A 25,785-nucleotide genomic window follows, 5' to 3' on the forward strand; every position below is an offset into this window, starting at 1 on the left:
AGATTTATTTAAAACCACTGAATTAAAGTTAAAATACCAGGAATTTTAAAAAAAAAAAAAATGTCTTCTGCTTGTAAGACAAATAAATATTTGTGGCTTAACCACAATTCGCATCTAAAAAAATTAAAACCAGTGACGTTAATTGTAAACATGTCCTTTCATTAAAATTCCTCCAGGAAATCAGAAAGATTTAATACCAGCAAATACATGAAGTACTTTATATTCATAAATACGTGAAGGAGCACTGTTCCTTAGAATGTTCTATCTTTAATTCATCTGCTTTAAGTCTGAAATGTTTTGTGAAATAGACAAGAATAAAAATGGAAAATCATGAGAAGAGTATGGAAAATTTATGTAAAAAATCTGTACTTTGGAGGAAATTTCTTTTCATTATTCTCCCTGTAACATGTGTACGTATACAAGTTCCCTTTACCAACCACTGTGATTTTTTATTTTAAGAACAGTCTTTTTGATTATCTTAGAAATGTTTTCCCAAGTAACTTTCTAAACAATGGTAGCTATAAAATCTCTGAATTTCAGAAGCTGAAAAATGAATAAGAGAAAAATAACCCTCATTTATAAAACAGATCCTGACACAAAGTGCAGGTGAGTTATAAGTTCCTTGCTGTAATTTAATTTCTGAAGGAACTATCTACCGCTAGGCATTCACAGCTTATTTCACTCAGTCATGAACAAAACTCCACTATTACTATTTAAACTATTAATTTAAAAAAGAAAAAATCTGAAGCAGAAGTGAGTTATTTTATTTTAAAATTGTGACAAGCTATATTCATATGAGGTAGTGAAAAGTATTCTGTTAAATTAAGATTAATTAGATAAGGTTCCTAAACCAGCAGAAGGCACAGCAAAGAACATAGCACAGCAAAGAACATTCTGCTCTCTTCTTGCACGAACAGCTAGTGAGCTGACACAAAGAATGGAAAAGGTACAGGTGTACTAATATAACAAATTCATGATAACCTGCACAACCGTAACACCTCCCAAAAATATTAGAGTAAGATGGACAAATGACAAGGAGAATTACCCCCACATAAAACAGCCATTTTTTTCCTAAAAAAAGAGGGGATATCTAAATGCAGTTTTAGCTACCTACAGCGTGACCAATGCAATACTTGTAGACAATGGGCCAAGAAAGGGGCCTGCTGTGCTCCAATGATTTCTTTTACAATGAAAATAGCACAATGCAAAGTCTCACTACCTTTCAACAAAGAAAAATAAAACATTGTTCCAGTGCATGTATGCCTGACTTATAACTTTTAGAATAAACAAAAAATACTTCAATATATAATAGGAAGTAGACTGCCTCTCTGTGATTCGGTATTGGAGAATTTCAGACTAACAATGGCTCAAGTATTGATGCTGTACTTCAAATTATTCCATTGTAGCATAAATAGTTTTCTGTTGTCGTAGTGTTGGGTTTGTTTAGTTTTTAACAAGTTGTATGTACCATAATACACAGATTATACTGTAGGTCATGTATTCATAAGACTTGCACACCCCATGATTTATTCTTAGGTGTAACACACTGTTTTAGGTCAATAATCACGTGCACTGTCAGGTCAGACCTCACAACACAGTCGCACAACTACCAGTAGGATGACAACTGAACACGTACATGACTGTTACCATTTCTTAAGTTAAATGGTGAGACGGAAGGAAAGTTTAAGGAGAATGGAAGTCTGTAGGATGTATTTCGAAAAAACAATTAGTCAAAAAAAAAAAAAGGAACAGTCAGGAACAGGCTTCTAATTTCTTCTGTCTCAATACACTTGGGCTCAGAGTCCTTCTACTGCTCCAATTGTGTTCCACAAATTGCTTCCTAGTGGGTTAATTGTTATGCAAATGTCTGCCATTTGCTTTGTTAGGAGCCTAGTGTAAAGTTGCACAAATGGTTTGTGGGTTAACTTGTATGTTTCCTTTAAAAACAAACAAACAAGCAAACAACAACACAGGAAATTCAGATATACACTAAGTCATTAATTCCAACAGGAAGTCAGATCCAAAATGCATGGCAGGGCTAGGCTCGTAGGAGGAGAGAGAACTTGCAGTTAAGAGGTGCAACTTTTTATGCTACCGTATTCTCCTTTTAAACCCTGAAGAGATGTTGGGAAAATATATTTTCTCTCAGGTAAAACAATTACTTAAATTGAACTAGTTGCCTTTATGCAATTTGTCTTAAAAACATCCCAGTCCTGTAAAAGGCTGAACCAGGGTCTACTGAGTATTATCTAGAATTCTGTCTGGAAGGTGTTCATCTTGAGACTTGTAAAATATGGTCTGAGACTTTAAGGGTTATTTTGAGTTTGGTTCTGGAATTGTTTTTTGGGAAAAAGTGATGCAACAGTGATCAGGAGGAAATGACTAGGAGTTGCTCACTGAGAAACTTTGTAGAAAGTGTCATAGATTTTGGTTAAGACGTTTGATTTTCTTCATAGAGGAACAATACAAAGCTGTGTTTTGTGTTTTTGATGAAAATGTTGGCGATAACCCCCTGGTGTTTCAGCTGTTGCAGAGCCGTGCTCACACAGAGCCCAGGACCCTTCTACTCCTGGCATGGCCCTGCCAGTGAGGAGGCTGGGGGTGCTCCAGGAGCTGATGGGGACACAGGCAGGACAGCCTGGGCAAAGGAATGTCCTACGTTATGAAGCACCGTGCTCAGCTGGAGAAAAGGAGGAGGAAGGTGGAACATTGGGAGTGATGGCGTTTCTCCCCCTGAGGAGCCACTCAGCGTGCTGAGCCCTGCTGGCCTGGGAGCAGTCAAACCCCTGCCTGCCGATGGGAAGCAGCGAGGGGATCCCTTGCTTGGATTTGCTTGTGTACCCCAGGTATTGCTTCACCTGGTGAACTGCCCTCCTCTCAACCCATGAGTTATTGCACTTCTACCTTTCCAATTCTCTCCCCCATCTCTTCTGGGGACAAAGACCATGGGCTGGGCAGTGCTGAGCTGCCTGACAAGGCTAAACCACAACAGAAAGAAATTGGAAATGGTGGCTACCTTGAATTGAATTGCAGCTGAGACAAACCCAATAACTTGAAGCATCAGAATGGCTGAGGTCAGAAGGGATGCCTGGCAATCACCCCGTCCAACACCCTGCTCAGGGCAGGGTCAACTAGAGCATGTTGCTGAGGGCCACATTTTGAGCATCTCCAAAGTTGGAGACTCCACAGCCTCTCCAGACAACCTGTTGCAATGTCTGACTTCTAGTCATAGTTAAAAAAAAAAAAAAAAAAAAAAAAAAAGCCTTTTTTTTTTCTCACGTTTAAATAGAACTTCTCTGTATTTCAGTCTGTGCCCATTGCCTCTCATCCTTCAGCAGCACTACAAAGTGATTCAGCCACATTGCCAGCTCTGTCCAGAGTTAAAAACCATAAGGAGTAATAGGAATTGCCTTGAGAGTTACTTTGGGCCAAAACACATTTGTTAGCACAGCAGGACGGGAACATACATAGAAGAAAGAAATAGCACCATGAAAACCAGAAAACCTGAATAAAAGACTGAGGGAAAATAAATTCAATTACATATATTCAAAACTGCATAATGTACACAACAAGTAATTTACAGCATGAAGTTCTGCTGCATCCCTGAAATTGTTTATGTAAGAATTATACAGGAAAAATGGAGATAGAAAAGATGCAGGAAATTAGAGAATAAAATGATTTATGCCACAAGCTTGGGGAACAACAGTATTAGAAGAGCTTAATTACAACCAAACTATCTTGTCTGCTAAATTAAAGAACATTAAGAGTAATATAACTGGCAGATGAAATTTCACTGTGTTCCTTGTCTGGCAGAAATTTCAGTATCCTTAAATATGGCCTAATTCTGTAAACAGATTTTGTTTTCCTTCTGTTGCCTGTGAGTATACACTCATTATCCTCAGGGTACCTGTACACAATAATGGACTTAAAGAAACTGTTCAATATTTAACTTAATAGTAAGGTCACTGGGTCAAGTAGTTAAAAAGATTTTCTTTCTACGACTTGTTGAAATTTCATTCCACAAAAATCATAAAAGAGAAAAGGTTAGAGGTTTTGTTCTGGGGGAGCGGAGGAGGATTTTGTTGTTGTTATGCTTTGATTTTTTTTGTTGTTGTTGTTAAGGAGATAAAAAGCAAGCAGAGGATGCACCTGATTTGCATCTAAACAGCCAAGCTTTAATATTAAAAATGAAGTCCTTCTCCCTGTTGATTTCCATCCTGTTTTCCATAAACCTCACCTTTACAATAGTAATTCCAAGTCACGGCCTTATTCCTCCTGGATCCCAATACTTCAAGGCCATTTATACTTGTATCTTCATATCCCATCCCAAAGCTTCCTTTGTAGTACCTCTGCTATTGATCTGACCAAAAAAAGAAGCGACCACAGATAACTAGCTAACTGTAAACTAAGCAAAACAGATGACTGAAAACTTGTCATATCCCGTCCCTCAACCAGGGTTATTAATTTAGGCCTCTCCTCTACCTACCCAATAGTTTTCACAGAACTTTAAACCCAAAAGAAAGAAGTGTCTGTCAAGCCTGGCTGAAATTGTTCAAGAGATTCAAAACGGTGAAAGGGGAAAATATGAGAAAGAAAGAGTAAATATGAGAAAGAAGGCCCCAAATCACAGAATATTTTCATTAAGCACATTTTAAAAACTCAAACTGTTTCTCACAACAAATGTCTAAAGTATGGCCCATCAACCAGAAAGAAGTTGATTAATTAAAAAAAACCCTAATGAAATAGAATCCTGTCATTTCCAGCTGTTAAAATGACATTAAAGAAAACTGAAAAACTGAAAACAAATACTTTTCCAGTATCTGTTTATAAATAGGCAGGGATATATTAAACAACAACGAAAGAATGCAATGTGATCAAAACAAACAAGCAGAAAGTTTTCCACAAGGGTTACTTTTCTTTCATTTTAGAAAGCTATGGCCCATAGCATTAAAAAAGTACAACTCCCATGCTGTGCAGTTTTTCCAATATAATTCACACAAATTCCAGCACTGTTGGTCATTAGAAAATCCAAACACAGCTCAGTAGCAGAGGCTTTTTAAATAAATAAAGCCACTAGCACAGGGGAATGTTGAGAATGTACCTCAGTATCCTCACTTCTCCTGAAGCAATAGATTATTGGATGGTAGAAACACAATTTAATTACAACAAGCTGCTCTCTCCCTACTGACTTACAAAAAAAATATGGAAAAACTAAAGCACAACTGAAGAATGTTTGCATGCAATGTCAAATTGAATGCTAAAATTAAAAGGCATCAGAATAGCATTATTCCTTTAAACCATGCAAGGTTTAATTCAGTGACATTCTAAGAAGTTTAATTACAATTATTCTAAGATGTAAGAGTCAGTCCAATCACTCAACCACTTCTCACAGTTGAATAGAGGTAGTAAGATGTAGAGAGAAGTTTAGCTATCTAGTACAATTACCACACCATATTTTGCCTAATTGTGCGATAGGTACATTACAACTGACAGTAGTTCAAGAGGAACGTTTTTTTTTCCATAATGAAAACTTCCACAAATACATGTTTTAAAAATAACTGGAAAAACAGAAAAAGAAACTGTGTGAACGTACAAAAATGTTCACGTGCTGATTTAAAGCAATTTTAAAACGGAAGTTAAATTAACGTAAAAGGGACAAATCAGTAAGCTCATTCATTGTAAGAGAATTCTAGTCTTGCTCTGGTTTTCGTATTTTTAAGAGTTAATATTCATTATAGCCATGCAATGTTAGGTTTAAATTAACGAGTCATTCAGCAGAGTAACACTGCTCAACCACTCTGTACCGGTTACGCGTTATTTAATGAGCTTTTGTCAACACAGTCAAACTGGTAAAACCAAGCCAGAGCAATCTAAGAAGAATTTTTTCCCTAACCTACTCATTAGTCCCAACCCTTCAGGGCCACAAGACTTGTTGCTCTTATGTTGCCCAACACTGAAATACTTTTTTCTGCCAACCTCATATACAGTACTTCATTTTTGGAGCTTTTTTTAAAGAGATCATTGAAAATGAACATTCAGAAGACAGATGGTTTTTATAACATTATGCAAGGAATAAATACGTAGAAGTAAATAAGAATAAATACTTAGAAGCGTCAGATATAAAAGTCACTCCATGTCAGCTGATAAGTATTCATGAGAGCTCTAGCCCATGCAAAACAAAAATAATTTTTGTCATCTACTGTTGCCTTACGTCCTTCTGTGACCAACCTAACATCTTCAAAAGGTTCACTCCCCTTACCCAGGGGGTTTCTCTTGCTCCCTCCACTGGGGCTGGCCCCAGCACCATGCCAAAGAGCCAAGCCAACATGCTCCCACTTCCCCCCCCTCCTCCCCATTTTCTGATATACAAGTAAGTTGAAGAAGATCATAAGGAACTAGACTACTGAATGTCAACACCAGGTCGGTGCTATAATTCAGGGAGGTGGAAAATGAGGGAGCATATTTTGAACACTTAAAGTGCGACTTAAAGACTGGCTCACCATTCTCATGAAACTACTCCATGTGAAAGCTCATTACTTGTAAGCCCACGTAATACTCTTACCTTTATTATCTGACATGAAGCAACTTGTTCATATACATAAAAGCAAGGTATTAAATGCTAGCATGTAATAATATTTACAAACATGGAGGTCCACCTAATAGCCTTTCTCTTTCTCCTCTGATTTTGTCAGTAAATCTGAGTAAATTTGGATAGGACTGGTGAACAAAAAATACCCTGGAAAAAAAAAAAAAACACCCCACTCCAAACCTGTATAAAGATGTGCACTTGTATGATATACTCCTGACATTAATATTTCAGTCAAGTTGTTACTTTAGAAGATGCCTGCATATGAAATCAGCACTTAGGTTTTCATCAGATGAAACTCCAAGCCAGCCCTGCAGAAAACCAGTTGAAAATGATGCACTAATTACAGTATCTGTTTGAACAACAGAAGTAATTTTTATAACATGAAGCATCGGAACACACTGATTGTCCTAACCCCTGCTGATAAACTGCTTTAATTGTGCAGTTACAGTCAGGCAAATTAACATAGACTTTTGCTCCTACTGAGTTTCTAATGATGGCAGTTCAAAAGCAGAAAGCTGCTGAAAAACATAATGTAACAAAAGAAATACTGAAGGAGGAACACCTGGCCAAGGAGAACAGTAACTTACTTCATGTCTAAAAATTCTGATGGAAGCTCTCTCAGAAAGAAGCAAAAGATTATTTGTTTAAATGAATGCAGTCACATACTCACTGTTAATTTGAATGGCAGACAAGTTAGTATTATTATGTCTTTAATTATCCATCATTCTTCTACAGTAGGCCCCCTTCAAGACAATTCTGGATTAAAAAGCAGGTATCTTCCATTGCATTAAACTAGCCAGTATCTGTCAAACACTGTTAAAGGCCATTACCTAAAAATATTCTAAGTACTTTAAAAATAGCACAATGGCATGAAACAACCTAATATTTAAATGGATAGAATAGGATTCTGTCCTAGGTCTCTCTAAGCCTTGACACAGATGTGGTGCTCAACAAAATTGAAACCAAGTGCATTCCCCAAGTTCAGATCTGCTCTGCAATCAAACTGGTTCCTACATGCATGAAATACCACACTGGATCTTTTTAAAGCTGTGGCTTCATGACACAACTGAGCTGCTCCAGTAATGACTGTCTGCCGACCAGAGAGGATGCCTTGATGACCAAACCAGCACTCTCCAACCACTGCTGCTCTGCATTTTTCTAGCTGTACAAGAACTGCTTGAGCTAGCAGAAAACTTCGTGCTCCAAAGGGTAATCTGCTGTGAAACAGGCAACAAGTGCACTCTTCAGTATATTCTTCCTCCCTGTTTGCCTCAAAAGTTGTGGTGCTGTGAAAAACAACAGCAAGGATCTGTGGAATGAGCTGCACTGTCAAGTGCAACAGAAACTCTTGACAGAACTGGAGCCTGTTACAATTTTAGGATGAATAATTATTAACATTAACTTAGGATACAGTTTTGCATGACAGCTTAGCCAATCTAAAATCAAGACACCAATGAAAAAAAAGAAGCATGAGCCTTTTCCCTTTATTTCACAGATATGAAACTACCTCCTCCAACCATTCACTTATCTTAAGATGCTGAAATGATGGTGAGTGTCAGGCCGTAATGATAGAGCCATTATAATCCAGGAAAAAGGAGCAGAGGGATCCCCTTACAATTGACTTCATTTTCTTTTCGTTATGTTTCCCCAAGCTTTTTTTTTCCTAGCCACTGTGAGACTGGTCACTTCCCTAGACCATTGAACCATGCAGCCTCATCAAAACGGGCACTTACCAACAATAGAGTGGGTAGGTGTATGAAACAAACCCACAGACATGTTACACACAGAATCAGTGTCAAAACAGCAAACTCCAAAAACAGTGTTACAACTGACACTTTGCATAGAAGATCTGTCTATGCCTTTGTATCCTAACTTCGACACCTCCCACATCTCTTGCAAGCAGGGTAGCAAACTGGTGAAGTCGCATACCGGTTTTATAAGCTACAGCTATCTGAAGCTGAAACACTCTTGGTTCCTTACACAAATACTATCAAGAACATATAATTCATATAAAAGCTAGAGAAAACTGCAGTGGATCTACGGATTCTACATGGAAGCTGTAGAAAATTTTGTACATTTAAGTAGCAGAGTTAGTGACTCACGCAGTCCTGTCATTACAGAGGAGTCACTTGGTTCTTCACAGCTTTACGGTCTTGTTTATAGGCCTCAAAGAACACACATTATCAGCCCAACAGCAGTTTAAAATTCGAAGGAGTACAGTAAACATGCAAAGTTTTTCTAATCAGTTAGGGTTAATATAGAGTGATACTCTTGGGTTTCCTTTACATACACAAGTCATATGTAAAGGACCATTTCCTCAGCAAACAACCCAACTGGATTCAACCCAACTGAATTATTGTAAGACAACACTGCAAACACCACCAAGCCCAACTTACCCAGAAGGGACTTATGACCATAATCTTCTAGAAATATGGAATCTCCATGCCTCTCCTTATTCTGATTTTTAAGACATTGCAGCTTTCAACCTAATGTGAAATAAAGCTGCTGGACAGCAACAGGCTAGTAGCAATTTTTAATAGTGCTCATTGCACTTTTGTCTCCTCTGTACTGAAAAGATGAAAAAATACAGTTTCAGCTCCTTTACCCACATTATTTATGACCTCTCACGTCAAGCTTTTCATCCAATTTCTCCCCCCAATGGCAGACCATTTAATGTATGAGGAAAACAATGGCAAACCCTTTCCACTTCAAAAGTGAATTAAATAACCAAATATAAAATTTTTCTTTCAACAATAATTAATTTGGGTAAGTAATGTACATTTGCAATGTTCAATATTCAGTGATTTGGTTTTCCTTCATAAGTCATTGTGATCTGAATTCCAAAACAAGGTATCTGCCTTCAGGACTTCAAGGCACCAGCAAGTATTCCATTTTCACAGAAACATTCTCTATCTTTTATAGCTCAAGTTTTATTTTTCTCCATAAACTGAGCTCTGTTGCATTAATAGAATTTTTGTTTTTAGGTTTTGCCCTGATTTCAAAATACTATGTTTTCTTACTTTCATCAAAAACAATAAGAGCTATATATGGAAGCAGAGATTTTAAGAATGGGCACAATTATCATTATCTTGAAATTGTGCTGAATTATTTTACATTGATTTCTCTTCTTGGGGATGAAAGTAAAAAGTTTGGAATGTATGCATATCCTCAGGGATATGGGAGAATTTAGTGAGAATTTAGCATGCAAAATGCATACAGCATAAACACAATGTTTGCGTATGTGTGTTGAAGAGAGGAATGCAATTTTTAATACTGATATTTAAAATCACCATGAAGTAGCAAACTTAACCTAGTCAGGAGTGTTTTATTCTACCAATAATTGACAGGATGTTAAAAAAAAAAAAAAAAGACAACATATCAAAAAATATTCCAGTTATGAACCAGTTATTCCCCCTACATCCCAAGAAGCTATTCCTTGAAGTATTATCAACATATAATAATAAATATGTTTTTAAAGTATATTAAGATTCTTACAAATCACAGTTTTTACTTAATCATTCCTCTAGTTGTGTTACATTTTAATCGACAATTGTATTTCTGCTCAGGAAGAAGACTAGCACACCAAGTCATACCCTTGCTATGGTGGATTTTCTGATTAGGACTATTATTCCATTTCTATCTTCATTTTTAAACACATCGTTTGGAGTACTATCGTCACTACGTTCCTGAAAAGGCTCATTAGAAGTCCTGTACAATATAAGTAAGTAAACAGTAAATTTTGATTTAGGTAGATTCAAGCATCAAACTACCACCCTAACAAAAATTTCTGCTTAACTATAATTTGTGTCTCTATTCTACCAGAAAACTTACCAAGGTGCCTAAAACTCTAAAGTGCATACTAGAAAGCAAAATTGTCTTAAACTGGAAGTCTGATACCCATCTTCCATCTAAAGTTCTCAAACCAGGAGAGCTGAAAATGTTAACACCAAAAAGGACCTAATCTGACAACGCTTTTCAAAACTACTGAAGGCACAGCAAGTTTAAGAAAATTGCTTCAAGAAAGAAGTTGCGGCTTCACAAAAACATAATGTAACAGTGCAGTGGTTGGAACACTTGTCCAGGAAAGGACAATCCAGATCCAGAGCTCCTCCTTCACTGTCCACTTGATCTGTTAGGAAGGAAGGCAGATTGTTGCCCAAGAGATTAAAAAAAAAAAACAACAGTAAAATACAGAGTGCTGGAGGCATCTCTAGCCCAGAGATCAAGGAAGAGATGAGGAGATGGGTTCCTATTTTGTTTTGATCTAGGACCAGAGGCTTTTTGCAATTCCGAGTGATTGGTTGAAATGTATAAATAGCACTTTGAGAAGCTGCATGTCCAACTTCAAGGTGAGCTGCTTGGTTTTCCCTTATCCACTCATACGTATCTTTCAATTTCATCTGTGCAATGACCACAAAGGTGGTGTCTTCTAAATCTATGGATTATCTATTTGAGAACATAGAAGAAATAGCAGAGCCGTTCCATGCTTCTGAATAACTGTTCTATTGTATACACAGAAATGCTATCAGCTGTATAAAAAAATATCAGTTTGTTGCTTTCCCTCTGTCTTCTGGTCTATACAGCATAGTACTTCTGAGTACTTCTTTAGAGATTGTTTTTGATAGTTAAGAAGCGGGAAGAAAACAACCCTTCTGTACTGCAATTTGGACTGCCATTTATAGCTACTGAATCTTCAATGGTGCAATCAATGTAGCACTACTCACTAGCCCCAGTAAAAGCAAAAAAAAATATATATATATATATATATATATGCACACAAAACAAATGATATTTTTGTATTCAATGGAGAACATGATCAGCTCTTACATTGTCAGTATAATTTTACATTTTCAACATACGCCTTCCTCTTCTGAAGTACTATCGTGTAACTTTCATTAAAAATAACTACCGCAGATTATTGTGGCATCTGTCTTTACTGAACTTCAACCACTTTTTTCTCTCAAATCCTTGTTTTATTTCCTCTCTGTCTTGCTTAGCTTTGATTGCTGATTTGCATAGCAAATCTGGTCAATGCATGAGTACTCCCCTCCTCAATAATTTGAGCTCAGTGCTAAATTGATCAGTTTCTCCATTAAGCTCATCCTCACACAAACACCCTAGAGCTCCAGCTCTTTTGTGACAGCTCCACACAGAAACAATGTTGATCAAACCATGAAGGTCAAGAAATGACGGAACAGTACTTTGCTTTTCTTCAGGTACTATTCCTGAATAGTCAAATGAAGAATTCCACCAGTTTTTCACTCGTTTATGTCAAAAGGCTAAGAAACAGATGAAGCAACATTATTTTATGTATTTTTTAAAAAAATTAGAAATGACTGATTTTCTTCTACTTCAAACTGAATTTACTGCACTGTAAAAGAAGGAGAAAGAAATATGAAAAGAAAAAATGTATTAGCAAATTGACCTTTTGAAGCTATGACAATAAATAGAGCTGCTTAGAGCCAATGTTTTAATGCTAACATACCTACATCTCTGCTTCCATAATCTCAATTTGTCTGTCACTTCCAGAGTCCAGTGACTCAGCCTCTGCTTGAAAATCCAACCCTAAATCTAACCCATTTGTCTCTTTGGCTTCCACTGGTTCCTCAAAGATAAGACATAAAAGACACTAATTGAAAAACACTGAAAAATCTCATTCATCTCCTAATACCTACTTGTATCGCTAATATCAGTAGGGATTCCTCTGCATAAACCTTGGTGAAGGGCTTAAGGGATTATACTGTGAAGACAATGTTATAAAATGACAAGACAGTCATGTCAAACCCTCATTTACTTGAGTAACAAAATAATTATGCACTTCTAGAAAAGAGAACTACTCCTACCCACATTCTCATGCTGTTAACATTTTACAATAATACCTGATTGCTAAACCTCCTTAAAAACTTTCCAGGAACTTCTTAACTTTTATCAAGAAAAGTAAAATTTTGCTCACTCCAGATCTTTGCACAAAGGTATACAACGATGTTGCTACAGAACATTTTTAACAGAAATTCAGACTGGGCTTGTTAATTTAACCTCAGTGTGCCATGAAAATTGAAAAGTACCACCTCTTAACCCTCAATATAATAGCAAAGTTTGAGATATGGTTACAAAATTGCACTGAACTACTTTCAGAACAGCCAAAAATTTTTAAAAAATCAGAAGGAAAACTTTTCTCTTGACCTCTGTTGAAGACCATAAGAAAGTTACCTTACCTTTAAAATCAGAAGACTTATAATGAACAATTTTATATCAACACGTTGCTTGCTTTACTAATTTTAGGAGCCAAAAGAAAAGAGCTAGATACTAGTTTCCAACAGCTTTCTGAGCCATAAAGAAACTGTTCATACTCTGAAGTTTAAAAAAAAATGCAAAAATATGAAACAAACATTCCTTAATGAAAAATTGGGTACCAGTTTTGATATGATTACATCCATCATTTTTCTTATTTCTACTCTTGGGATGAAATCTGCCCTGAAGAATTCCTCAAAGATGTGTAATGGAGCAGGTGGCCGAATCACTCCTGATTCCAGCAGGGATGGCAAGAAGAATCTCAAGCATCTAGGCAGCTGAATTGTATCCTGAATAATTAGATTCAAATCACCTCTTATGCCAACAAGGAAATGTGGTGCTAACCATACGCCAAACACTTTCATAAGATGTTCCTTAAATAAATATTGCAAACTTCAGATGCAGTGTCTGTGCTTATGAACTTGAACGCTGATATTTTGTAGTGAAGCTGAGAAAAACTTTTCTAAATCACAACTTGTAACTATTTTTTTTTTTAATTTGTTTTGTTGTTTTCTTCTGTGGAAGGGTTTCTTCCCTCTTCTTTGTACTAGCAAAAGCCCTAAACCCTTCCAGGGCCAGTTCAACACAGCAGCAAACTACCGCTGTCAGATTAAGTTTCTGCCTGCTTAGCAAGTTGAACTGGCTCAGTGACACATCCCAGAAGCAGCAGACTGAGCACAAAGGAGGGCACAGGAATATCCCCTTGTGGGAAGCTGCCAGCTGTCAGTCACACCTTCAAGCAGAGGCACAGCCTGCCTGCAGCAGGAGGCAGCAAGCCACTCGCAACAGGCAGAAGGATGAGGGAGCCCCATGCTCTCCCAGGCATAATACTCTCTAGATGTGCTGGGCTCAAGTATTGCTCAATGTTAAAAGCTATTTTGCATATGTTTCTACTAACACACCAAGTAATCTGAAAACTCAGTTTCCATTCACCTCATCTTAATCATCCAAAGCAATCAAAATTTTCATTGACAAATACTGAATCTCAGTTGCTCACCTGAGAAATTAACATCCTATTTATTTAAAAATTAAAATCATTCATGGTATAGTGATGAACTTCAAAAAAAAAAAGTTCATTTGTACAAAAAGATCATAATAAGAAATCTTAATTCTACCATCTTTTAATTTGTGTTTACAATCCCCACATTTCTTTTAAAACGTACACAGGGAACATCAGCTGGGTTTCACTATCCCCATTTCCATACCCATCATGCAGCAGCATTAATACTACCCTATTATGTAAGACTTTTTTTAAAAAAAACTTTTGTAATCACTTAGGAGTGCTTTGTACTAACTGAATGATAATAATTAACATGCCACTCAGTTATTCATGCTCTCTCATTTCTTCACACAGTGATTTCTTCTGCAGTACTAAGTTCTGGAATTTTAACATTTAAAGAAACATCACGAGAATGCCTTGCATTTTGGACTAGAAAGGGGTGACACCAGAAGTGATGCTCAGAGTTAATTCTGCACTCAGCTGTCCTCATGAAACGACTGCAGACAGGCTTTATCTTAATGACAAGATACTGCTGAGCAGATTACTGGCTGTGATTCTCATCCTACTGCTTAAATAGTGGTTTGCTTTGAGGAAAGCCTGACTTCTTCTTCAGGAAAATGGGTCTTTTGGAGAAAAACAATCAAACTGGTTGACTGACGTTACAAACTCATTTTCCATAGAATACTGCTGTTAAACAGACACTATGTTACATCCTGAATATGTTCTGTTAACAAGTGTATTGTGCTGTCCAAACAGGGTAGGAGGTTCCTTACAGTTAAAGTCAACTGAAGAGCTAAATTTCAGAGTCACTTTAACCCATTTATATACTAATTGATTTGCTCTGCATCTAAAAACTCACCCAATAATTAAAATGTTCTCAACAAAATTACTTTTACATTTAAGCTGTTTTTCTGAGTTTCTTGTTGTTCTTTAAGGAATGGGCTATGTGAGCTTTGTATTGTCTGCTTTAGATTTGTATTACAGTAATGCTGTTAAGCAGTGGATAAATACTGCATAATGCTGTTGTCCATAATTTATTGTACTTTTCATCAAGAGGGACCCACAGTCAGTTCAGTATTACAGTGCTAAGTGGAACAAAGCACAAAGCATTTTATATAACATTTCTAAATTCTATATAAAAAGGTACTGTTCAGAAAAAGTTTAACATACTTAATATTAACTCTAAACTTGCATTTTATCATTTTTTTGCATTTTTTTTAAATTAGAAAGTTTATTCTAGAAGTAAAATAATTTAATCTTAGTGATTATACAAGTCTGTATTTAAATAACTTTGGTTCTCAGTTTACTCTCTCCTCCTGAGATAGTGCCATTCTTTTCATTAACAAAAAAACAAATTTATTTGTAAACAAATAACCAGGTCAAGAAGAACGCAAAAAAAATAATAAAATACTAATGCAAAGTAAATAAATCACAGCTAATTGCTATTAGAACAATGAAATTTCAATGTGACAAAGAAAACAGAAGACTCCCCAAATTTGTCACCAAGTACAGAATTAACATTAAGTATTAATTTAATTAATTAAAGTTGATTCCTCGAAATAAAATAGAACTATTAGATCAAATGATCTCAACACACAAACACAGGAACTGGAGGGAGACAAGAACCACACAGAACACCATTACAGTACAAAGCCATAAAAATAAAGGCAAATCCTTGATGAGTTAACCAACTGCAAAGGCACTTAAAGTGAATAATTTCAATAGATTCCAGAGCATCAACAGAAACAGACACTAATTTATTACAAAAATAAAGTAATTGCTTCTACTCTTCTGAAGTTACGTTTCAAATGCATCTTCTATTTTGTCAGAATATCCATTATACATGCTTACCTGCCCCCAAAGAAAAATAAGCCCAAAAGTTTAATAGTTTAAATTAATATACTTCTGAATGACAAAAGCCTGTAGTAAGCCAAAGGCCAGGAAGAAAAGGACATTATGTACATGCTTTTTTGTGTTCTACAAAGGTTTCATCCATCTTAGAAAATAACACAGTATAGCGTATGAATTGAGCACAAACATAACCACACACTCTGCTCTCATCCTAGAGAGTTAGAAGAAAGGCGGCTTCCCTCATTCTAAACATTTCCTCAACATCAGGAAAGCACAAGCACAATCCCTTTGATCAAAATGCAATTCAGCAACAGACAACACAATCAGATTTTCTGCCAACCAACAGGTGCTGACCTCCTACTTACTAACCACACAGCCACATCCTTTTCCCCTTCTCTCCTTCTTCAAACTGGCACAGGTATTAATTTGACCACACTTTTGGGTCAATACAGCTTATTAAGAAGCAAAAACTACTACTAATCATTATTAATCATTATTATTTCAGTCAATTTAGGAAGCTACAATAGCTAACCAAGGTGCTAGCTAAGCACTGAAGCAATGCAAGGAAGACTTGACTATCCACACTCAGTGGCAGCAAGCTGTCAAACCAGATTAGCTCTCCCACTGAACCACACTCCCAGATTAGCAGAACAGATCTAGCTTTTCCTGTCCTCACTGTAGCCCTGTAACATGCAACAGCACATTTCCCCCCCCTCACTGCTAAAGATAAATTGAGCAAAACTGCCCCAAATAGACATAATCCCCTGTTGTTATGAAACCATGCAAATTTTGTATTTTTGTTGATGAGTAAAGAAGAGTAAAGTCCAAGAAATAACTAGATTCCTAAATTTGAAGGTTCTTTACAAAGCATTCAAAGAAGTGAGGTAAAAATGAACAGTGTCAGCATGCTCCTTGTCATTAAATCCTCCATGAGACAATTGTATGCTGCCGAGAAATTGAAAACATTCTTAAGTATTAGCTATTACACTTTGATCTTTGCACTGAATTATGACTGAAGAGTTCAGACACATCAAATGAACTACTTCTAAATAGGAAAAAGATGCTGAAAACATTGAAAAACTCCAGCACTTCCTCCCCTAAAACAGCACTGATATTAAAGAGAACTAAAACCCAAATGTACAACTCCACAACTTTGCCTCCCAGCTCTCTGTAAGCATCCATCTAGTATGATTCATGGTCAGAAAGTCCTGTTGTGTTTCAAACGTCTTCATCTTAAGTAACAAAACTGAACCCAGCAAAACATTTATTAGTGGTGGACAGAATACACTTCAAGCCCGTATGTTCCATATTTGGTGTGTCCAGAAACTGATTTGGGTACCCCAGAACATTGATTATCTAAATATATTAAAAACAACAGCTACACAACATACCAAGATGCCAGCCACCCAACTCAACTAATTCAGAAGCAATCTGAATTTGAAGACTTCACCTAGAAGTATGCAGTTTCTCAATAGTTTAAGCTATTTTAAGTCAGTGCTGCTGGTCTGACCTTGACACACCCAAGTGCTTGTGATCCAGTTCATGGCACTCAGAAACAACAGGAAAAGTTCCCAGCTTTAGTATTCTGCTGGTTTAGCACCAAAGCATATCATTATAGTCATTTACATAACCAGTAACTGTCAGAAGGGAGAAAATATTCCTAACCAGGAATAGCACTGAACATCAACAGCACTGGACAGAAAGTATTGACTTAAATAATTGTTGTAAGAGGAGTACTAGAACTGCAGCCTGACATACTTGAAGGAGTCAAATTTTCTGATGAGCACTAGCACTCAGAGGCTGACTGTTTGTTAATATGTCAGCAATACAGCTGCATAGTTCCTTCCTGAACCTCCAATACAACTTTCAGAAAACAACAGAATACCTACTTTAAGAGCAAGAGCAATACCTTCAGGAGACACTCAACATAACGTATCAGAAATGTCCCCAGCATGGAAATAATTACAGGTTTAGACCAAGTGCATAAGAGGTTGTGGAATTTCTTTAAGTGAGAATTCTGAAGAGCTGATTTGAACGCCAGCAGTTGGAGGTAGCAATATTAGTCACTGATTTATTTTTTTTCCTTTAAAGAAGAAAATCACTATGAGGAACCGCCCAAAACAATTCACATTTTGAAGATTAGCGAAGGCTTTTTTCTTTGGAACCTATTATCATAAAAAGACTTAGTAATACAAACTGGTGTGTTTTTACACCAGCTAGGTATTTCATAGTATGCAACTGAAGTGAAATCTGTCAATAAGCAATAAAAGGTTAAATCTATTTTTCCTCTCACCAAGAATACAAAGCAAATTCATCATCTGGTGAAGGGAGGGTTGAGGTTCTTTATCAACCAGGGTCTCCTCAAGTTGTAGTTGACTTGCACAAACTTATTGGAATGTTTACAGTAAGTAAAACATTTACTTGCCTCTACCTCCATAACTGCTGGATCATGGTTGTCTCTGCTCTTAAAGGAGACCTGAAAAGCAAAAAAAAATTGGGCATGTGCCCTATTTTGCTTCTTTATGATGTTTAATAGAGGCATGAAGGGCTGGGATTAGTGTTTTTATTTTATCCTGTGATGGATACATTTTATTCCTTCTTGTTTACACTTGAGACTGATATCCCAAGAAACCACAATAAGCTGTACCACAACCTAGTTAAGCGAAAACAATGCGAAATTCAACAGAAGTCTCAAAAAAAAAAACAAACAAAAAAAACAAACTTCAGTCTTCCCCCTTCCCGCCCCTCCCAGTCCCCTGAAATCCTACTTCATCTGAGCAACCAGTAACTCTGGAAAGGGTCTGTGTTAAATACTCCTGCACAGACACCACTGGTGATTTGCACACCATTTTTATAAACTAACATCACATATGCTATGAAAAAATAAGTTACTCCCCCTAGAAATTCAATTGAGATACAGCTTAAATTTGTAAGATAAAAAGCAATAAGGGAAAAAAAAGTTCAAATCATTTTCAAAGCCTCTTCATGTTGTGAAACAGCAAAATAAGCAAAAACACGATTTTTAGAAGTGCTTTGCAGAGACAGAAAAAAACAAAGAATGAAAAAAAACAAACCATGAGCCAGCTAACCACTAAAGGTAGCCCAACATGTCTACCTCATCCACTATTAGTATGTCTGTAAGATACAGCCTGTACATACGCTACGATATAGCTACCATAAAAGCTGCAACCATTTTTCTTAAAAAAAAAAAAAAAAAAAAAAAAAAAAAAAAAAACATAGTGAATTTCACCTGATAGCAAGATACTAATTTGTAAAATAATAATTGTTATTATTATTCATGCCAGATGCAAATAAGCAAGAAGGATAACATATTCTAATACCTGTTGTTGTTGAGACAGCCATCACAGCTAAAGGTGAGAATGCAGGGAGAAGGGATTGGAGCAAGTTGAGGGACAAGCCTTTTTTCTGTGAGCTTTGTCTACATTAACATGTATGATGTGTTACCACATTGCAGAAAGGTACAGGTGTCAATACTTTTTAAAACAGATGCATCCTAACTTTTCTTAAAAGCAGCTTTTCTTAGAAATGAAAATTTACAAGGTTGTAGGTACTTTTACATGTTTTACTCATCGAAAACAGAGGATCACATAAAGAGAGACAACACCATTGATTCCATTCAAAAACCAGTTTTAGCCCCTTCCATTCCTTCCATCCACTCCTCAGCTACATAATTTCAATGTTTGAGAGGGGAAAGGCATGAAATCCAATTTTTATTTTAAATAGGGAAGTTAATAACATTTTTTATGAAAAACATGTAATCATCAAAAAGGATGCCTAAATATATGAAACATAATACATCTAAGTACATTAAAATACATACTTAAAATCCAGCTATAAATTATGCTGCCTTTAACTTATTTCAGTTTGATAAACTACCCTCAACCAATGTTGGGTAGTAGTCACTGTCTGAAGCTAAATCAAATCCATGAACTTGCTAAAGCTCCTCATCTTGATGCACATGGAATGTGATCTTGCTGAACTGCTTTAGAATTAGTCAGCCTCATCATCTTTCTCTGACAAAAGAGTATTTTATTTTGATATACTCAGATTAGAGCACCTGGTGACAGAAGCTACAGTTCTATAAACACTGCTTTCAGGAAGAGCACTGATGCACAAGATTTGCTAAGATAGCGTGCGTTCCAAACCAGAGCTAGCCAAAGACCTGGGTGTCTTTACCCTAGGTCTGTTCCCCAACTTAGCTCTGTATAATAGAAACAAAAATTATAATTCTCCATCTGCAACAAGCTGCAAGTCCCAACTGAAACAGCACAAGCATTGAATGAAATCTCTACAGCAGAGAATTCAATATTTGTTTCTGTTTTTATTTTAACAGAAAGATGAACTATAAGCGAAGATGGAATTAAAAAAAAATCCACCTAAATTACAAATACTTTCTAATAATTTATTTTCTGTTAAGCCAGAAGTGAGAAAATCAGGTTTGCCTCATATGAGTAGCTTAGAGCTTTACAAAGTATACGATTCCAGAATAATACACAAGATTCTTTTCTCAAGACTCAGAAGAAAAATATCCACAAAATTATACAATATCCACAAAATTATATTGTTTCCACCTCTCCATTGAACAAGAATCCTCTTCATCTAAATCCTAATTTATTGGGTGATTTAATGGGGAAATAAACTAGAAGTTGAAGTAAAATGTAGTCACTCGTGTATCTCATGTCATGGAACCTGAGGGTGAAGTTTACCTCTTCGAGTAATCTCATTACTTCACAATTAGCTCTCAATGACAAGAGCAGTCCTAACTCTGCTACTTCCCCTGTGCTGAGCCACTGCTTAAACAACTGCTCAGGGAAGCAATTCAGAAACCAGTGAACTCAGTTGCCTCTCAAGAATGTACATGAAACAGCAGGAACAAGAGTCTTAAGACTTTGAATGGGAACTGACCATCAAATCAATTCCAATGCCATACCACTCATGGAAGAACTTCAGTAATTTGTGATAGCAAGAATATTGTTTCCCTGAGGACTAATAATATGAATAGCTCAGGAATTAATCTGCTTAAGAGTGTGTAACCCTCTTCAGTTGTGTATCATTTGACAAAATTTAAGTAAAGATCATTTGAATTCAATTCTGATTCAAGGACATATGTGAGTATTTCAACATCTACTATGCAACCAACTTTAAAAAATATATATATATTGTATTCTTTTTAAGATTACCAAACAAACCAGTGACATCAAAATATCCAACCTTTTAAAGTAATGTTTTTAATACCCCTTTTACTGTGCAACAGCTCCTACCCATGCAGCTATTTATCTCAATAACCCCCTTTAGCAACTACTGCACACAAAGCATTAAACACAGAGGACTGAAAAAAATGAAAAGCTACAGGAGCTATAAGGCTACTCCCGATCGATAAAACGTCCCCAGAGCCAACTGATCCAGATGGAAGTCTAAGATCAGTTTCAATGCTCTACCTATATAGTTTTTCTCCACAGTAATCTAAAAGAAATTTCTCTTCTGCTATAACTTAGAAACAATACCTAGACCACATACTCAAACTCTTGCTACAAAACCATACAGTCTCATACAGAAAAGAGCCTTTACTAAGAACATTCGGATAATTCAGGGAAAAAAGCAGACATTTTTCCCGTTAATAGAGTATGTTTTAACCATTTAATAAACTACAGTAGCAGTCCACGAGAGTCAAAACAAAGTTTTAAGTACAATTCACGTGTTCAGCCATACGCATGTATTTCCTCCCTGTCCCACCCCCAATCCCTACCCTGCATGTAGGGCTAAGGTATCTTACTTTTGTAAACAGATTATCCTTCTCTTCATGTGGATGAAGAAGTCTGAAATGGCAATAAAATTTTAGCCACTAAACTGAGCATAGACAATATACAACCACTTAAGACACCAGCATTCAAGCTCCAGGAAGAAATGGATATAACGCAGATATAATGTATGCAACGTAACAAGTAGGCACAGCACGTTTTCTACAAAGAAGTTGAAAGAGATGTACAGGATAAGATACACAGATAAATCAACAGATGAACAAAGAACCCACAAAAAAAGTCGTCATCTTTGAGACATCTCAAAGCAAGATGAGAAGTGTTTTATGAAATGGTCAAAGTGCAGTATCATGTCTCATAAATATAAAACTGGATCATGTTTCTAATTTGGCAATGAAGGAAGAATCAAATCAGGTAAGCCACAGAACTATTGTCATGTTATTCAAATAGCTGAAAACCAACCCTGGATTACTGTTATTATTGGCTGGAAAGGCTAAGAATGCTTCCCTAACTCTTGCCAGCATGAACGAACCTTGGAGGTGAGCATGAACTTACAGGGTCAATCAATGCTACTTGTTGAAGAATCACAACAGTCAGCCAGGCATGACTTAATTTTAACAAGCCTTGAAGAAAAAGACAGAGAAAATACTGTGTGTGTAAAAATACTGTCTAGATCTCTGTATCTCTTCAACAGCCATGCTAATATCCAAATTGCAGTTATGAGACCACAGGAAATCCACCGGCTAGAAGAGTTGTGGCATCAATTCAAAGTATTCAGATATGCAAATAATAATTCATTGAAACAGAAAAGTGCAGAAGAGCAAATAGACTAGTATCTTTTGATCTTTTCAAGTTGTTACATTGTAAAGTATAATTTATTGGTAAATTTGTTAAGTGACTACTTGTTAAGTCATTATTTTTCTCTGCCTTTCCTGTGAAACGTGATTTCAGTTTTATAGTACTGAAGACTTCAGGCTGCATCTCTACTTGTGTCGACAGACAGTAAGAGAACACAAGTAGCTCATCTCACAGAGATTAATCTCACAGAGATTTCACAGAGAGCTGCGAAATTAAGTTTTTATCTGGGCACTTATATATATATATAATATAAGCTGTTTTAACAACTTTCTCTAGCATAATACAACAGGTAGAACAACTTACCTATTAGAGTTCTAAAACACTTGCCATTTTAGACAGGAGATGGTATCTTCAGAAATAATAATTGGAACAACAAACTAACTCTTGAATCTGATAAACGATTAGTACTTAAAAATTTTACTACACACAGATTCAAAAACACAGGCATGAAAACAGTTTTTCCCAATATACATACATATAAGACAAAGGAACACAATTTTAACACCTTTTCCTCAAACTAAGAAATGAAGTTTGCACTGTATATATTCCCTGGGAATCCTAAGAGCAGCTGAAGTAACACTGAGTAAGCACATGTGAAAGTCCAGGCGCAGAAATAACTGGTACACAACTCTGTGTAAGCTTATTTGTATGATTCAAGTGCTTCCCTTAGGGAATAAAGGGATAAACATTTCTGTGCTATGTAGACATAACCACACAGTCCCCTTCACTAAGACATCCCAGGATACCGTAAATTTTGGAAGCTCTGTATGTCCTAACGTTCATCCCCACCTCCAAGTAATTACATACTCTCACCACTAGAACTACCGTATCTTCTGACATGAATACATAGTGAAGAGACCGGAATTCAAAGAATTGGTAAAATACCTATTTTGATATTTATGAAAATGACTCTTCTCACTTGTGGAAAGCAAGGAACTGTTTATTATTACACAAAATGTATTTGTAAAAATTGCATATAATCGGCATTTATTAATACATTTACAGTGGAAAATATGCCTTCTGCTACCACTGTCATTATTTTGTGGAAACAACACATCATTCTCACCTGATCTCTCAGGTCTGATAAAACTTGCTGCAGAATTTCATTTCTGATGGCTATTAGACTAGGCTTCGTTTTTGTCTTTAAAATCCATGAAGTTGAATTTGTTGCACAGCTGAGTATACCTTAATTTTTTTCTTAAAACAATCAAAAAACCTCCAAAAAACGTGTTAAGCCTGACTAAACTAAGAAGTTTTTCTGAACTAAATTCTTAAGGCCAGTAACAAGATGTATAACAAAAACCAGGTACTCTAATTGTTAAGGTTTGTTTTTGAATGTTGTCCTTATATTCAGGCAATAGCTGCTATAGAGGGCCTCATCCAGAATGACCAAAGCAAGACAACTTCATATACTAATATTCTACTCAATTAAAATTTTGGGTTCTCTGAGAGTACATGGAGTCACACCATACTGGAGCTCCAAAATTTTAGGTTGATTCTCACCAGTAAGCTCTTTTAATTTTAGCGTATCTGAGTATATGCATAAAGGGTGGGAAACTCTACAAAGCGAAGTGTAGAAAAAAAAATGAACCTAACTGTAGAATTTTTATACATTTCAGAAGTATACGCTTCCTTCATGTATAGGAAGACTAAAAGTCTCGGTGATTTATAAAAAACAATTGATAAATTAAGTGTTCTATTTGACTACTGAAATTTTATTCAGTACCTATTACAGTTATCACGCTTTTATACCTAATCTGAACTACAACTACAATTTTTTCCAATTTCAAAGTCTATGACTAGAAAGAATCATTAGGATGATCTAATCTGGCCTCCAATACATCATAGGCCATTACTTTTCAACAGAAAAAGAACCGCTCTGACAGTAATCACTGCAAATTGGTTTAGAGCATTGCCAAGGTCATCATAACTTGACTCAGTTAATACATGTAATTAAAGTTTGTTTCTAGATGGATTCTTCACATTTTCTTGAAGGTAATTCCAAATCACCCAAAAGCCTATCTTAAAAAATCCTTAGGTTTGAGGATGTGTAATCCTTACACTTTAATTGTAATTTTCTTTTATTTGTATAAGTTTTGAATTTTTACCCCTAAAGAAAAACATTCTTGTCTTGAGTGTTGAAATGGTTAAGAAAAGGGAATGAGAACATTAATATCATCATGATGTTACAATGTTACATAGTCGTGCCCAGAAAATCCTCAGCACAGAGAATACCTCAAATACAAGATGCATACGGGTACATTGTTATGTACCTAAAAGGTTCATGTACAAATGTGAGAGACACTCCAACCGTAAATAAATAATTGTTCACATTTTCAGTGTTTTAGTCATTGATTTTACATAGGCAGAATCCAAGCCTGTAGGAAACTATGATTCATTGGTACATTTGCAATAAAAACAAGTTTTATGACATGTTTTCTGCAGCACTGTTTTCATCAAGAAAGAAAAGGTATGCTTAATAGTTATATTTTGCAAACAACAAGTACCATCAATTCATGTTACAGTGGCATGAGGAGACAAGAGGTCTGAATTTTCCTCATGTTGCACATAAATTCTGTGACCAGGATGCTTAACAAACAGTATTATTCTAGAGGGCTACTTGAAGAGGAAGCCATTTCACAGCTTTTAGATTTTTCATGTCCTGAAACTTCTTAAGAAGAAATTTTAGTTTCTTCAAAGGTTACAGAGACTTTGCTACTCGAACACAAATTTTTATCCAAGTTAAAATGAAATTCCGGAATATTGGATCGGGTGGGTACAGAAAATTATTTGTTCAATTTAGATGGCATTTTTCAAACGGAAAAAGAGTTAGTAGACTTCAAAATGAGAATTTCAATTCAGTCTTAGAAGCCTAGTGTCTGTTTCAGTTAATTCTAGGTTTAAAATTCATTGACAGCCTTCTTTGTCCAATAATGGAAACATAATCCACTAAGTTTGCATAAGCAAAATTATTAGGATCCCAAACAGAAGCAGTGTGTATAATGGACTTAAAAACTGACAGAGAAACAGCACTCTACGACAATTAGATATACAGAAATTCCTCTCAAAAAAAGACTACAAATCCTAAAAAGAATGGGAAAGCATGCTCAGGCAAAAAGGGTCTAGGAATGGGAATCATTGAAGTCAAAAAAATTTCTTTACTTTCCCCCACTTTGAAACTACAAATAATTGCAACACAGTAATTTTCCTCTCTGCAAAAAGAGATGGATATAGAGATTATAAAATAATACAGTAGATTAATGCCTATTCAAAACTGAATATAGCAACATTACTTTGAAACTATGTAGATCAATATAGGAAATTGCACTAAAACACATGAAATACTTCCCCCCAAAAAATAAAATTCGAATGTATAATCTTAACTGCAATATAAGGAAAATGCACAGAAAATGTTGGCA

General features: G+C 36.0%; 1 protein-coding gene across 9 annotated transcripts in view; it reads right to left on the minus strand.

Moving 5' to 3' along the window:
* The window catches only part of QKI (QKI, KH domain containing RNA binding), a 154,034-nt gene that overhangs the window by 49,477 nt on the left and 78,772 nt on the right, over positions 1-25,785 (minus strand). For 6 of the 9 annotated variants that reach the window (XR_011094885.1, XM_068676948.1, XM_068676954.1 and 3 more), the window contains exon 4: positions 18,157-18,207. The exons of the other annotated variants lie outside the window; for them this stretch is intronic. Coding sequence is in view for 5 of the 6 variants with exons in the window: in XM_068676948.1 (XP_068533049.1) it covers positions 18,157-18,207 (51 nt within the window). In the remaining variant the exon portion in view is untranslated. The remainder of the gene's footprint in view (positions 1-18,156; positions 18,208-25,785) is intronic. 9 annotated transcript variants of the gene reach the window in all.

The sequence above is a fragment of the Anas acuta genome, chromosome 3 (genome assembly GCF_963932015.1).
Source record: "Anas acuta chromosome 3, bAnaAcu1.1, whole genome shotgun sequence".
Taxonomy (NCBI): domain Eukaryota; kingdom Metazoa; phylum Chordata; class Aves; order Anseriformes; family Anatidae; genus Anas; species Anas acuta.